The sequence below is a fragment of the Pteropus medius genome, unplaced genomic scaffold (genome assembly GCF_902729225.1).
Source record: "Pteropus medius unplaced genomic scaffold, Ma_sr-lr_union100, whole genome shotgun sequence".
Classification (NCBI taxonomy): domain Eukaryota; kingdom Metazoa; phylum Chordata; class Mammalia; order Chiroptera; family Pteropodidae; genus Pteropus; species Pteropus medius.
The window spans coordinates 11,663,423-11,677,429 of record NW_024349798.1 but is presented as its reverse complement, the minus strand read 5'-3'; the positions used below and the strand labels follow the sequence as shown (position 1 = coordinate 11,677,429).

Sequence of the window (14,007 nt, the reverse complement as noted above, 5' to 3'; positions counted from 1 at the left end):
CCAAAAAACCTAATTACGCCTCTTCTAAGCCTCTCTTATAAGGCTGATCTTAAGAGGTTCTAGCTAATGAGATGTAAGCAGAAGTACACTGGGAGTGTTCTGGGAAAATTATGTCATTCTGATTTAAAAAAAAAAAAAAAAACAGATGTCAATGGCTTCATTCCTTCTTCCATCCTTCATGCCTTAATCAGAAATACACTGGGTGGAGCTAAGCAGCATCTTGCTACCATGAGGTGACAAGCCCGGAGGGAAGGCCAAAAGACGCACAAAGACACCAGCCTTGACGTCATTATGCCGCTGAACCAGTACTGGAAACGTCCTACCTCTAACACAACAAATAACCCCGTTTGTTCAAATCCCTGTCCTCTGGGCTGCTACTTGCAGCCAATAGCATTCCCAACTGACACACGTGGCACACGCCGAACTTCCACTTGAGAGGGTCTGGGGCAAGGACACTTCAAAGCACCAGGCAGATCACTGCCAGAGCTACACATGATGCTCCACAAGAGGCCCCCTGACTCCAAGCAGCAGAGACATGGCTACGTGTTACGATCCACCAGACACACAACACAATCATTTCAAAAGAGACTCAAATCCTGAGCTACGAGAGCAAATGTCCCACACAGCAGGCCCTGAACTGCCACCAAGCTGTTTCTCTCTTGGGCAACTCAACATGGGCCTCCCCGGGGAGTAGCAGCGGGGCATTGCCACAGAGATGGTCAGCGATTCATCCAAGTCATGCCAGGGCCCCCTGGGCGATGACAACTGAGACCTTGTGTTGAACACTTCCTGGATCCTGGAGTACTCTGCATGAGTTATGTACTATAATTCTCACAACCACACCCCAAGCCAGGTATTAGAATCCCCATACTGCAGGTGGGGAAACTGAAGCTCAGAGAGGACAATAAACCATGTGTATTGACTCGCTCACTATTTATTTAACTTCTACTACATGCCAGGCAATGTCCTAAGAGCTGGGGACATAGGAATTAAGTGGTTTAAAAAAAAAAAAAAGCCATCTTCTCATGGAGAGAAAATTCTACTAGGAAGAAACAAATAGCTAAGGAAACTAATAAATCAGATGATGTTAGAGAGTCATACTAGGAAGAGAAACCAGATAGGCTGATGAGACAGGGAGGAAGCAAGAGGGCCACATAAGCCAGGACGGTCGGGAAGGCCCCTCCGCACAGGTGACACTGAGCTGAGCCCTTTACAAAAAAGAGCAGCCGTGGAAGATATGAGAGACCCGCAATCCACGCAGAGCACAGCCAGGGTGGAGCCCAGAAGGCAGGAACGTGCTTGGCGTCTGATCTTCCAAGATCAGAAGGAAGTCTGCTGAGACTTCATCAAGAAGCAAAAAAAGGGGAAGTAAAGATCAGATAGGCAGGCAGGAGCCAGCTGCAAGAGCCTCGAGGACAGGATAACAGGAGTCTAGGTTTTGCTCTAACGTGAATACGGGTTGACGGAACTCTGGCCCCAACTCAGAGGCCCGACTTAGGACTACCACGCAGGACGCTTGCCTCGCTCCAGGCCCGGAGACTGGACCGGTCAACACTCTGCGGACACACAGCAATACGACTGACTTCCCAAACGCTGCCATGGCTATTCTTTCTGGAAGAGATTTTGAGAAAGTATAGCCTACACATAGTTCCCACCAGACAAGAGGCCATCTTGAAGTGTCACTCACGACGGAGACCCCACCCGCCCAAGGCCCTCAGACATCTTTCTTGACACCTGGTATAGCAGAACATTTAGTTTCTGTTCTTCTCTCACCGACCTTGGAACAGAGAAGTCAGGCTTTCTTTTCTCTTTTTTCCAAGTACTGTACCCACTGACTCTACTTGTCCTTGGGCAATGCCAACTGGAAACTTGACGAGGTTTTCACCCCTCACGTGCCTTTGCAGTTTTTCTGATCATAAATGTAATTCATGTAACAGAATTACCATAATGACCCAGCATGAAAAACCCTTCCATATGCCACATTGTCATTCTGTTTTGGGGGCGGGGGTGGGGGGAGGGGAAGTAGAGGAGGCTTACTAAAAAAGCAAAAACTTGAGCTGTGCTTTAAAAACTGGGAAGAACCAGAATAGGTAAATCCATATAGACAGAACACATTGACCCCATTCCCCTTCTGGGTATATGCCCAAGAGAATTGAAAGCAGGGTCTTGAAGAGATATTTGCACACCCCTGTTCGTAGTAGCATTATTCACAAGAGCAAAAATGTGGAAGCAACCGAGTGTCCTTCGACAAGTGAATGGACAAGCAAAACAATGGAATATTACCCAGCCTCAAAAAGGAAAGAAACTCTGCAATATGCTACGACACGGATGAAACTTGAGGACATTATGCTAAGTGAAATAGGGCAGTCACAAAAAGATAGGGCAGTACTGTATGATCCCACTTATATGAAGTACTTAGAGCAGTTAAATTCATAAAGACGGAAAGTATAATAGCAATTGCCAAGAGCTAGAAGGACGAAGGAATGGGGAGTAATTGTTTCATATGCATAGAGTTTGTTTTCCAAGAAGAAAAGAGGTATGGGGATTGATGGTGGAGACGGCTGCACAACCATGTTAATATGTTTAATATCACTGAGCTGTATACTTAAAAATGGTTAAGATGGTAAATTTTATGTTATGTGTATTTTACCACAATAAAAAAAAATTCATGTGAAAAAAATATAGTAACAAACCAGGTAAAATGTACAAAGCAAAAATGAAAATCTCTGCGATCTTAGTACTGACCATTTTTAGGGCAGTAATTCTCAAGCTTTCGTGTACACAGGAATCCCCTGGGGCCTTGTTAAAAGGCAGGTTCTGATGCAGCAGGTCTGGGGTGGGACCTGAGATTCTGCATTTCTCACAAACTCCCAGGTGATGCTGATGCTGCTGTTTCCTGACCCACATCTGAATGGCACAGGTGTAGCATCTACACTTAATGGTATGCACAATGACCCAAGGTCTCCTCTACAGCATCTTGTCACCGCTGCTTCTTCTAGATGAGACATCAGTAGCCTCCACTGCCTTGCCTTGCAATGCTTCTCTTTGTGGTGGGAAGAAAAGCCTGTTCTCTGAAGAGAAACAACCTGAAATGTGCGGGGTCTCAGCCCACCACTCCCCCTCCTGGCTGGTGAGACAGACCTGACATCAGGAGGGATACCTGTGGTCATCCTAGCCCTGTCTGGGGATTAAGAGAAGGGGCCTTGTAGGGTGAAGGGGCATAGACAGCCCTGGAAGCACTCAGTGATCGCAGGAGGTGACCAGGGGACCCATGGCCAGGAGGAACAGTGGAAGGAGCACCAGCGGAGTCACAAGGCATCATGAGTCCTCACCCCCGCCAGGCTGCTTGTTGGCCATGTGACAGGGGCAGTCATTTCCCTTCCCTGGGCACCGGTTTCTGCATGAGCTCATGCCCTCCTAGCTCTGCAGTCACCAACGTGGGGCCTCAGCGGAGACAGGCAGGCAGAGCAATCAGTGCCACCCTTCTCATAGTGACAAAGAGAACACAGCGCCCCTTCCAGAGCAAGAAGAATCCTCCAGTCTCAAATCTGTGCCCACCTGCTGAGCCTCAGCTGTGGGCTAAGCCACTGAGTGACCGACAGTTCATCTGTGACAAAGAAAGCGTGGTTCCATTCACCAGAGCACTGAGACTCAGAGAGGAAAAGACCTTCACCCAAGGCCTGTCCCACGGAAAGTGCTGGAAGAAGAATTCAGTTTCAAACCCACGGGCTCCTGGCTAGGCCATCTCTAAATCTCGCTCACTCACTCTCAACCTCTGGAACAAACCTGCAGTTACAGCCCCACTGCCAGTTTGGGGACGATTCCTCTGTGAAACTCCAGCCTTCCTGGGTCCTGCCTGCTCCAAGGCAGCCCTCAGGCGACACTACCAACCAAATGAGCCAGAACAAGCTTCTTTGTAATTTATTCTGAGAACACCATCAAAATGAAAACAGAATATATAAAGGCACCCCAAGAAATACCCCTAGGGGTCTACGAACCTGTCAGGGAAAGGCAGGGTTCCCCAACACCCGGGCCACAGGCCGGTACCAGTCAATGCCTGCTAGGAACCAGGCTGCACAGCAGGAGGTGAGCGGCGGGCAAGCACAGCTCCATCTGTATCTGCAGCCGCTCCCCAGCGCCAGCATCACCACCTCAGCTCCGCCTCAGACCATCAGGCATTAGATGCTCACAGGAGCACCATCCCTGGTGCAAAGGTTGGGAACCCAGCGCTGCTACAGGGCTCTAAAGCAGAAATCAAATGCATGTTTGAAAGTCACTCACCTGGTTCAGGTGCATCTCTGCCATCTTGAATGTTTAGAATCCTTAGGATCTTACATTGATTTTTCCAACAAACCTACAGCCTTCAGTGACCTCCTGGGGTGATGGAGCAAAGGTTAAGAATGGGATAACCCAGGTTTGACAACTATATCACCAGCTATGTGATCATGGGCAAGTTACTTAACCTCTCCACACCTCCCACGTCTGTTAAATGAGTGAATATTTATCGCGCACCTACAACGGTGCCAAGTATGCACCAAGCACTTTATACATGTTAACTATCATTATTGGTGGTCGTGGTGTAAGACCGCTGGCCCTAAGAATTACTTTCAACTGGCTACCATCTCTCCAAAGTGCAGGCAAAGCAATTCAATCCAAGCCTCTGCATTCGCTGCCCTGGAAGGGGAAAACAATGCACCAGGCACTCTAGGCATGGTCCTTCTCTAATCCTTGCAACCACCCTGGAGGTCGAGGTATATGTGGTTCTCATCCACAGAGGACTTAGGTCACTTGATCAAGGCTGCACACACACACTTCGTAGGAGTTCCCTGCCCCTCCACACAGTGGCAGAGGTAAAGTCACGCCAGGCACTTCTGGGGTCTAAGGCTAATCCTGGCAACGCACTAATCAGGTATAAGAGAGAAAAGAAAAAGAAGGCAACGTTTTTGGTGGGCCCATTGCATGCCAGGAATTCTGCCCAAGGTCACACTGCAAAGCAAGTGTGGCATCAGAGGCTGAGCCCCTGGTCTGCCTGACTGTTAGGCCAGTGCTCCTTCCACATACCACACTGTCATTCTGTTGCGGGCAGCCAGGGGAGGCTTACTAAGAAAGCAGAAGCTTGAGCTATGCTTTAAAAACTGGGAAGAATCAGAATAGGTAAATCCACACAGACAGAACACAACTGCTTAGTGGGTACAGGGTCTCATGACAAAGTTAGATAGAGGTGCTGGGTCATGACACTGTGAATGTACTAAATGCCACTGAATTTTTCACTTTAATGTGGTTAATTATCTTTATAATTGTTCATTTATAATTTAACAATTATGAATTGTTTTAATTATATTAAAACTATAAATAGCTTTATGCTACGTGAATTTTACCTCAATAAGAAAATAATTTTTATGGGAAGGGCTGCAATAGGTAGATATTGGCTAGAGCACATCCCACACTTAGGGGAGCTACAGGAGGACTGCCCTAAGGGCTAGACGGGACAGCTCCAGCTAGCACCCAGCCCCCGCATTGCATCATGCAGCAGAAAAGCCACTCCGAGCTCACTGCTCTTTCGTATTTCTGATCACACCAGGGGAGAGTCTGTCTGCTACAAGAGGTCCTTACCAGGAAACAACAGGCACACTCACATACGGAGAGTTCAAGATTTACTTATAAGAGGCTCTACAGAAGAGTGGGTATAGACAAGCGATTCTCAGCTGGGTTGATTTCACTCCTGCAAGGGACATTCAACAAGATCTGGAGACATTTCTGGCACAACTAGGAGGATGCTTCTGGCATCTAGTGGGTGGAGACCAGGGATGCTGCTAAACATCCTATGAAGCACAAAACGACCCCCACAACAGAGACTTATCTAGCCAAAATGTCAAGATGCCGCAGTTAGGAAATTCTGCCCTAAAATAGGTCTGGTTATCCCACTTCACAGATGATGAGACTGAGGCTCCGAGACGCTAAATAACTTAAACCTCTGCTGTACTCTGAATCTAATCTCTCACCTGCTCAAGGACATGCTCCAGCAACTGTCCCTCTTCCTCTCACGCTGTCAACTTTTTTTTTTTCTCATCTACGCAATTCCTACAGCATACAAGGATGGCATAATATCTGCCCCAAATTTTATGAAAACCATGCCTTGCTCCCACATGCCCTGCCAGCTGCAACCCCATTTGTCTGCTGCCCTGTCCAGCACAGCTCTTCCCCCTAGAGCCACCCCTGCCACCATTACTGTTCAGGCCCTTGTTTTCCCAGCTCCTTCACCTTGCACTGAATTATCTACACAGTGGCCATAACATCTGGAGGCACTGATGAATACACAAGAGAGACTTACCGATATTAGAGAAGAAACACACAATACATTCAGTAACATTATGTGATTCTTTCAACGCACCCTGCAAAACTAAAATTAATACGGCATTTCCGTCAAGCCTTGCATAAGCAATGTGGTATGTTGTCTCAGATGATTTGTGTTTCTGGTTTTCACTGAATAAAACTGTACCTTTAACGTACCCTAGAACAATGGTCGGCAAACTCTTTCTGTAAAGAGCCAGAGAGCGCATATTTTAGGTTTTGCAGGTCTTATGGTTGCCGTCACGACTACTCAACTCTGCTCTTGCATCTCGAAAGCAGCCATAGATAATACATTAATGAATGAGCATTGCCGTTTACAAAAACAGGCCTTGGGTTAGATCTACCCCACAGGCCAGTTTGCAGACCATTGCTCTAGCGGAATTAATCAGTGGGGGTGTTTAAACATTAAAAGAATAGTGTCTACCTTCCCAGACGGCAGAGCCACCCTGAAGTAACACAGTTACATATTAGGTACCCCCAGCAGGCTGTAGACCAGGCCACATCTTAATTATGTTCCCATTCTCCCTCACCCTAGAACCAGTACCTCACATCAGAGCCTTTCGGGGGCCAGGTACATCATCACCTTTTGCCACTGGTGGAATCTGCACTCAAGTCACATTGGCAGGCATCTGGGACGCTTGGCACTTTCGACCCAGTAGAGAGTTTAGAGCTGTTGTTTTTGTTGTTTCATTTCCGCCATCCCCAAAATCCGCCATCATTTCAAATACAGGGGTACAAAGAAAGCAGAAGTGAGGGGGCGAGCAGAAAAGGCTGTCCACTATTGGCCCAAGGCATGTACGAGGCCAAGGTCGGACGCCTCCAACCCTACGACGCCAGGCGGAGAATGGAAATGAGTGATGGGGCAGGGAAGGGAGAACAGAGGAGGAGGTAGGGACTGCGGGGACCCAGGCGGATGCCCTTCCGAGATGGCAGCTGCTACTCAGCTCCGGCTGGCAGCACCTCACAGCAACACCAGTACAGCACTGGTCCGTCTCCTCGTTTTTTAAGAGAAGCTGGATTTTCAGATTTTCATGTCAATCAGCTGACGCCTAATTATACTTCCTTTAGACAGCTTTTCAGCCAACTCTTCATGAACCAACACAACACACCTGGGGCCAGATTTGCTATCAATTTTCTGTTCTGAGATATACACTAACCGTTTACATCCACCTGTAAGGTGGGTGCTGGCAGACCCATCATGACAGATAAAGGAACTGAGCCTTGAAGACATTAATCACTTGCCCAAGGAACAGCTCAGAGGTGACAGACCCAACATTTACCCCAAAGCCCACACCTTTCAAAATCCACAAGACCAGGTAGCCTCTTGGGCAGCTCAACTTCAGACAGAAAAAGGGCTCCCTCTGCAAATGGGCCATCAAAGAAAAAACAACCTCTTGATAGCTGGCTCAAATGTCACCTTCTCTGAGAAACCTTCCACCGAGAGTCCTCCATGGGCACAACAAACTGCTCTCTGAACTGTGCTTCTGTGGGCCTCCAGCCATGCCACACCCCTGGTCTAATCTCCAAAGCAGAAAGGGTTATGGGGAATAATAAGCCTGTTCCTTATGCCAACCTTGGCTGGTGAGCCTTCTTGGAGATGGAAACAGCCCTAACCACCCCTGCTCACAGGAAGAACTCAACAATTGTTGAATCAAGACTCCAAGGGGAGTTCCACGCTTCCCCAAGTGGTCGCTTTAAATGGAAAAGATCAGACAGGGCAGGCCACAGCAGTAGCCTCGTACGTGTCATGAGCCAAGTGACACAGTAGCTTCGTGTGCTCAAGCACTAGCACATAACAGATAAAATGTACGTTCATTCATCCCCCAAGTTAGGGCGCTGGTTCCCACTATTGTGGGGTAAAGTGGCACAGCTGGGCCAGGACAAAAGGACAGACTGTCTGCCACTGCACAATGAAAAGAGGCAGACTCTGCTTTGAGACAGATGGGCTCAGGCCATCCATGCGATGCCCAAGATCAGACTGAGTGAACGGCAGATTGACAAATGGCGAAGAATTTACTCTAGAGCAGGGGTCGACAAACATAATCTGTAAAGAGTGAATGGTAAATATTCTAGGCTTCCCAAGCTATAAGGTCTCTGGCACAGCTATTCAATTCTGCCATCATAGTGTGGAAGCGGTCACAGACAACAGTAAAAGAATGGGTGTGGCTGTGTTCCAATAAAGCTTTATTTACAAAACAGGTGGCTGGCCCAGTTTGCCAGTCTCTGTTATTTAAAACACACACAGACACACACACGCCAGCACACACACACACACACACACACACACACACACACACACACACACACACTAAAATGTCAGCCTGCAAACACTTTAAAGAGAAACTGTATCTTCCTCCCATGGCTGGAGAAATGCAAAGAATATACTTACTAAACTAACTACCACGTGTTACCATTATGTAGCTACTAGCTTCACCAAGAAACATTTAAAATGAAATTCCCAGTGCTGTCAAAGCTATGGGGAAACAGATGCATACCACCAGTAACAATGTATTGGTGCAGTAAGTTCTTGAAAAGCAATATGGCAAGGTGTGCCAAAAGCTACAAAAAGTATCAAAACACCTTCCTGACACCTTAAAAATTAAGCTAAGGAGGAGGACTGGGAGGAATGAGAAAAAAAAAACAAAAAACAAGCAAGGATTTCAGCAGTCTATCTTCTAGGTACTAAGGCACTGTACATTCATCACTCACTTTCATATTCATTTTCTGATGAGGGAATTAAGAATCAGAGAAGTTCTACAATGTGCCCAAGTTCTACCATAGGGAGTCAGACCTAGGGTTGCCTGAGTCCAGGTCCTTTTCCACTATAACGTGACAGCCTAAATATAGCATCACAGGCACAAGAATTTTTCCTGTAGTGTTCTGAACAGGGGTCAGCAAACTGTAGCCTCAAACCTAATCCCGCTGCCCTTTGTTCTAAATAAAGTTTTATTGGAACACGGCCACATCCTTTCATTTATTCAATGCCTGTGCTGCTTTTATCCCACAACGATAGGAATGAGTAGTTGGGACAGAGACCAGATGGCCTGCAAAGCAGAAAATATTTACTATCTGGCCATTCACAGAAAATGTTTGCCAATTCCATCCTAGAATATCATAAATGGAATTTGCTTGCTTTCCCTACAATGGGAGAAAGGTTAAGTAACTGTGGTACCTTCAATTTCACAAAATGTTATATAGCCTTTTCTAATAATCGTGAAGAGAAAGAACATGGATAAATGCTATAATACAAATGGAAACTCGAATTCAAATGTAAACTCAATACAATTATGTAAACTGAATATGCTTTGAACAAAGACAGAAGTGGAATACCTAAAAATCTAAATATTCAATGTGCAAGAGAGGTATATTTATATGTATAGTCTATGTTTTCACAGTAGTCTTTAATGTCATTTTGGGTTTTTGTTTTTGTTTTTAAGATAGGGAAGGAAAGAGCGGATTCCAAGACATGCAGATGCAGGCCAGGAAAAATGAGATGGTTCCATTCACAGCTGTAGCCGGGAGCACAGGCCCAGAAGGGTGCTACTGAGCGGATGAGCCAGTACTAAGCCAGGCCTCTGGGCAGCTCCCGGGGGCACTAGCAGAACTCATAGCCAGGGGAAGGATTCAGACTGCTATACGTCATACCCAAACCTGCTCCTCCCACAGCCTTTCCTACCTCAGTAAAAGGCAGTTCTTACCCCTTCATTCAGGAGCAAAACGCAGGAGTCGCTCTTCCCTCCCTCAGGTCTCTGCTCAGACATCACCTTCCCTGTGAGGTCCTCCCCGATTACCCTATTCGAAATTACGACAGCCCTCCCCTTTCACTTCATCCTCTATCCAGACAACAAGTGGGCCAGATGCCACACTTGGGCCCTGGACTGGGCATAAGATCTAGACTTAGCCAAGCAGAGCCACAGTCGTGGGTTCCAGGATGACCACATGGCAACCAGGCTGCTGTGGGTCAGCCCCAGGACTTTTGTCAGAGCGAATGAAAAAGAGGCCTGCTCTTTACTCAGGTGTTACTACATTGTAGGATGTCACCCAAGAGCTGCTGGTAGCCATCTTGCCTCCATGGAGGAAAGGGTGCCTGAGGATGAAGCCAACTGAGAGGAAAGCAGAGTTGCTAGATGGACAGAAAGGTAGTCCTGATGACTCTCTAAGCACCTGAATCCAGCCAAGCCTGAAGCCAGCCCTGTCCCTAGACTTTTCCATTACAAGGCACTCTACATTCCAATCAGCTTCTGCCACATGCTACCTGTCTAACATACCCATCACTCCAACAAAACCTTTCGTGGAAGGTTCGTTCAATTGTCTTCAACAGTATAGCCCTATACCAAAAGTACAGCCCTTTGCTAAGTGGTAGAAGATGCACCAAAGTGTCATCCAATAAATGTCTGCTGGATGTCGACCCCTGAATCTCTGGCCAGGCCTGGATGCTGCTGGAGCCCTCACTCTTCCTGGAAGCACTACTACAGCCACTATGAAAGAAAGAGTGATCAAGAACCATCACCACTTTCATATTAATGACAAAATCTAAAGAAACGAAAATCACCTTGAACAAAAATGTTCAACACATCATTACTTATCATAGGAACCAAAAGGGCCGGGGGGCGGGATTTACACAAGTAGAGTCGATAGTTTAAAAATTACACTATATGCAAGATGATGGATTAATGACAGATTATAAAGTCCATAAAGTCCATAAAAGTGATCAAATATGAAGACCATATGGCAATGTGTTGAAATTTTATCCAAAAATGTTAAGGGTAAGAGCAAAATACAAATTTATATGATAATGGTAAAATTACTTCAGCCTATATAGCGTTTCACAACTTTTTTTTATTATTATTACTTTCTCCCTTAGGATTCTTTTTTGATTTTTTTCCTTAATCGCCCCTCCATGAATTTTTTATGCCACAGATATATTGTACATCTGTTTGCATCTGCCTGCATATCTGTGACTTACACATAACAGTAAAACTTTCACCCCCATGGGGGTGTCACCACTCCCGTGGAGAACGCATGGCCTATGTACAGACAAGAGAGAGGCAGGATGGAAAGTACTTTATCTGGAATTATGTTCGCATTGCCAGAATTTAGCGAAACCCACATAATCTCAGATTTTAGTTCCACACTTTAAGAGCTGTAAGAACTTGACTTCTTATCGGTTACCCTGGCAGAGCCATGCAACAAGAAGCAGGAGAGTCAATGTCAATGTGATTTAGTCCATTACTACTTGCTCACACAGACAATGGTCAAATATTTGCTGATGGTGGAACACTTACCTCTTATAATCTGCTGTAATAGATCAACCCAGTGCCTTCATTAGGGGGTAAAAAAGTTGATATCATCACTTTTTCTGCTTTGAATGAAAACCACAAATATTCTTTTTCCATTCACTCATTTCAGCTGCTTCTTTATTCTAAACACAAGCCACTGCTAGAAACGACCCAGTCAATGCCAAAGAGAAAACCGTGACCTTCAACATCCCAGAAAATAAGAAAGAGCTGCTAAAATGAACATAAACATCGAGCAGGAAGAGCAGTAAATTACCCACTAAGCCCCAAACTCTGGTGTACTGGGCCCCCAGAGCTTATCTGTTCCACAATCTATGACTTCTCTGGCTTTCTAGCTTTCTCCACCATTGAAATGGGGATTTCGGTGTCTTTCTAACTTAAGAAGAATTCTTTAGAGAATAATCACCAATGGAAATGAGCATCAAGGGCTTCAAAGATAGTCTTACAAAAGACAGTGCTTGAGAATCATAATGACTTTCTAGTCCTACAACTTTACTTTCTCAGCAACTGCAAAAGCATTATCTGAAAATCAGAATTTCTTAGCTAGTAGAAGCTGGTAATCAAGTATTCCTACGTACTGGATTCTTTACAGGAAAACAAATAAACTGTGACAACTATCACCCTGAGACAACCACCCACATGTGCTATGTGGAGACTTCCTTCCTCCTGACAATTTGCTTACTTCTACATACACATACGAATCCAAAAACACTGTTTTATGTGCATGCTTTAATGTGCATCAATTACATTTTAGGTATAATTCTGTGCCCTGCTTTTTTTTAGATAATGTTAATGTTAAGATATAGCCACAGTGATGTGTATAAATCCATTTTATTCCTTTTAACGTCTTTGAAGTTTTCCATCATGTGACCATACCACATATATTTATCCACTCCCTATTAATGGTCATCTTATTTGTTTCTGGCCTCATGATACCCATTTATCTCGTGTATGCATTACCTAGAGCCGTTCCACTTCCTGGTTCTGTGCACTTAATGTATTTGGCCTTCAACTCATCTGACCTCCAACTCTCCTCAAACATCACCAACTCAAAATATAGTGGATTCTAACTGCCAATTTATAGGATATACAAGAGACTGAGAAACACATCAAGCCACACCAAAAGGATGCAATCAGCAAAATTTTGCAAAGAAACTTTACAGGATAAACTGATTCTTCCAACAAAAATTGCGGGGGGGTGGGGGCGGTGCAGAGATGAAAGGGAAACCTACAGTTAAAAAAAAAAAAAAAGACTTTGTGCTTCAAAAGATACCATCATTTCAGGAAAAATCAATCCACAGAATGAAAGAACATGTTTATCAATAACATATCTGATAAGGGACGTGTATCCTGAAATTATACAGATTCCTTATAGCTCAACAATAAAAACAACTTATTTAAAAAAAATGGACAAAGAATCTGAACGGACCTTTCTCCACGGAAGACACACAAATGGCCAATAAGCACATGAAAAAGATGTTCATCATCATTAGTCATTAGGGAGATGCAAATCAAAACCACAAAGAGACACCACTTCACAGTCACTTGAATGGCTATTATCAAAAAGACAGTAAGCAAGGATGTGGAGGAACCAAACTTTCATACAGTGCTGGTGGGAAAGGACAATAGTGCCGCCACACTGGAAGACAGTCTGACGGTTCCTCAAATGGATCCAGCAATTCTCCTCTTAGAGGTACCCTATGACCCGGCAATTCCACTCTTACATACCATAGAGAAATGAAAACATATATTCACAAAAACTTGCATGTGAACGTTCACTGCAACATTATTCACTATAGCCAAAAAGTGGAAACAAGTCGAATGTCCAGCAACTGACGAATAAGCAAACAAAATGTGAATATCCACAATTTATGTGGATATTAGTCAGCCACAAAAAGGAATGAAGTACAGACATGCCACATGCTACAACATGAACTGTGAAAGCATACTTAGTGAAAAGAGCCAGACACAAAACTCCACATATTGTAGGACTAATTTATATGAAATATCCAGAATAGGCAAATCCACAGAGAAAGTAGATTAGTGGCTGCCAGGGGCGGAAGGGAGGGAGAATGAGGAACGACTGCTAACAGGTACAGGGTTTCTTCTGGAATAATGAAAATGTTCTAAACGTGATTATGGTGCTATTTGCACAACTCTGTGAATATACCGAACACTAAAAAAAGATTTAAACTAAAAAAAGAGAAGCCTAAAAGACTTAAAGGACAAGCCAGTTTGCATTGTTTAAAACTTTTTTAGGTCCTGAGTTTTAAAAATGTACTATAAAATAAGATTATAATGCAATCATAGAAATTTGAACATTGAATATCTGATGATGTTAATGAATTATTGCTAAGTT

At 44.8% G+C, this 14,007-nt stretch overlaps 1 protein-coding gene across 6 annotated transcripts in view; it reads right to left on the bottom strand.

Moving 5' to 3' along the window:
* SNX29 (sorting nexin 29) overlaps window positions 1-14,007 on the bottom strand; it is a 440,342-nt gene that overhangs the window by 423,855 nt on the left and 2,480 nt on the right. The window contains exon 1 of one of the 6 annotated variants that reach the window (XM_039885355.1): window positions 13,088-13,313. The exons of 1 other annotated variant lie outside the window; for it this stretch is intronic. In XM_039885355.1, the coding sequence (XP_039741289.1) occupies window positions 13,088-13,145 (58 nt within the window). In that variant the 5' untranslated portion in view covers window positions 13,146-13,313. Of the gene's footprint in view, window positions 1-13,087; window positions 13,314-14,007 lie in introns of those variants that run through there. 4 more of the 6 variants (XM_039885356.1, XM_039885360.1, XM_039885357.1 and 1 more) reach the window with 4 other exon arrangements.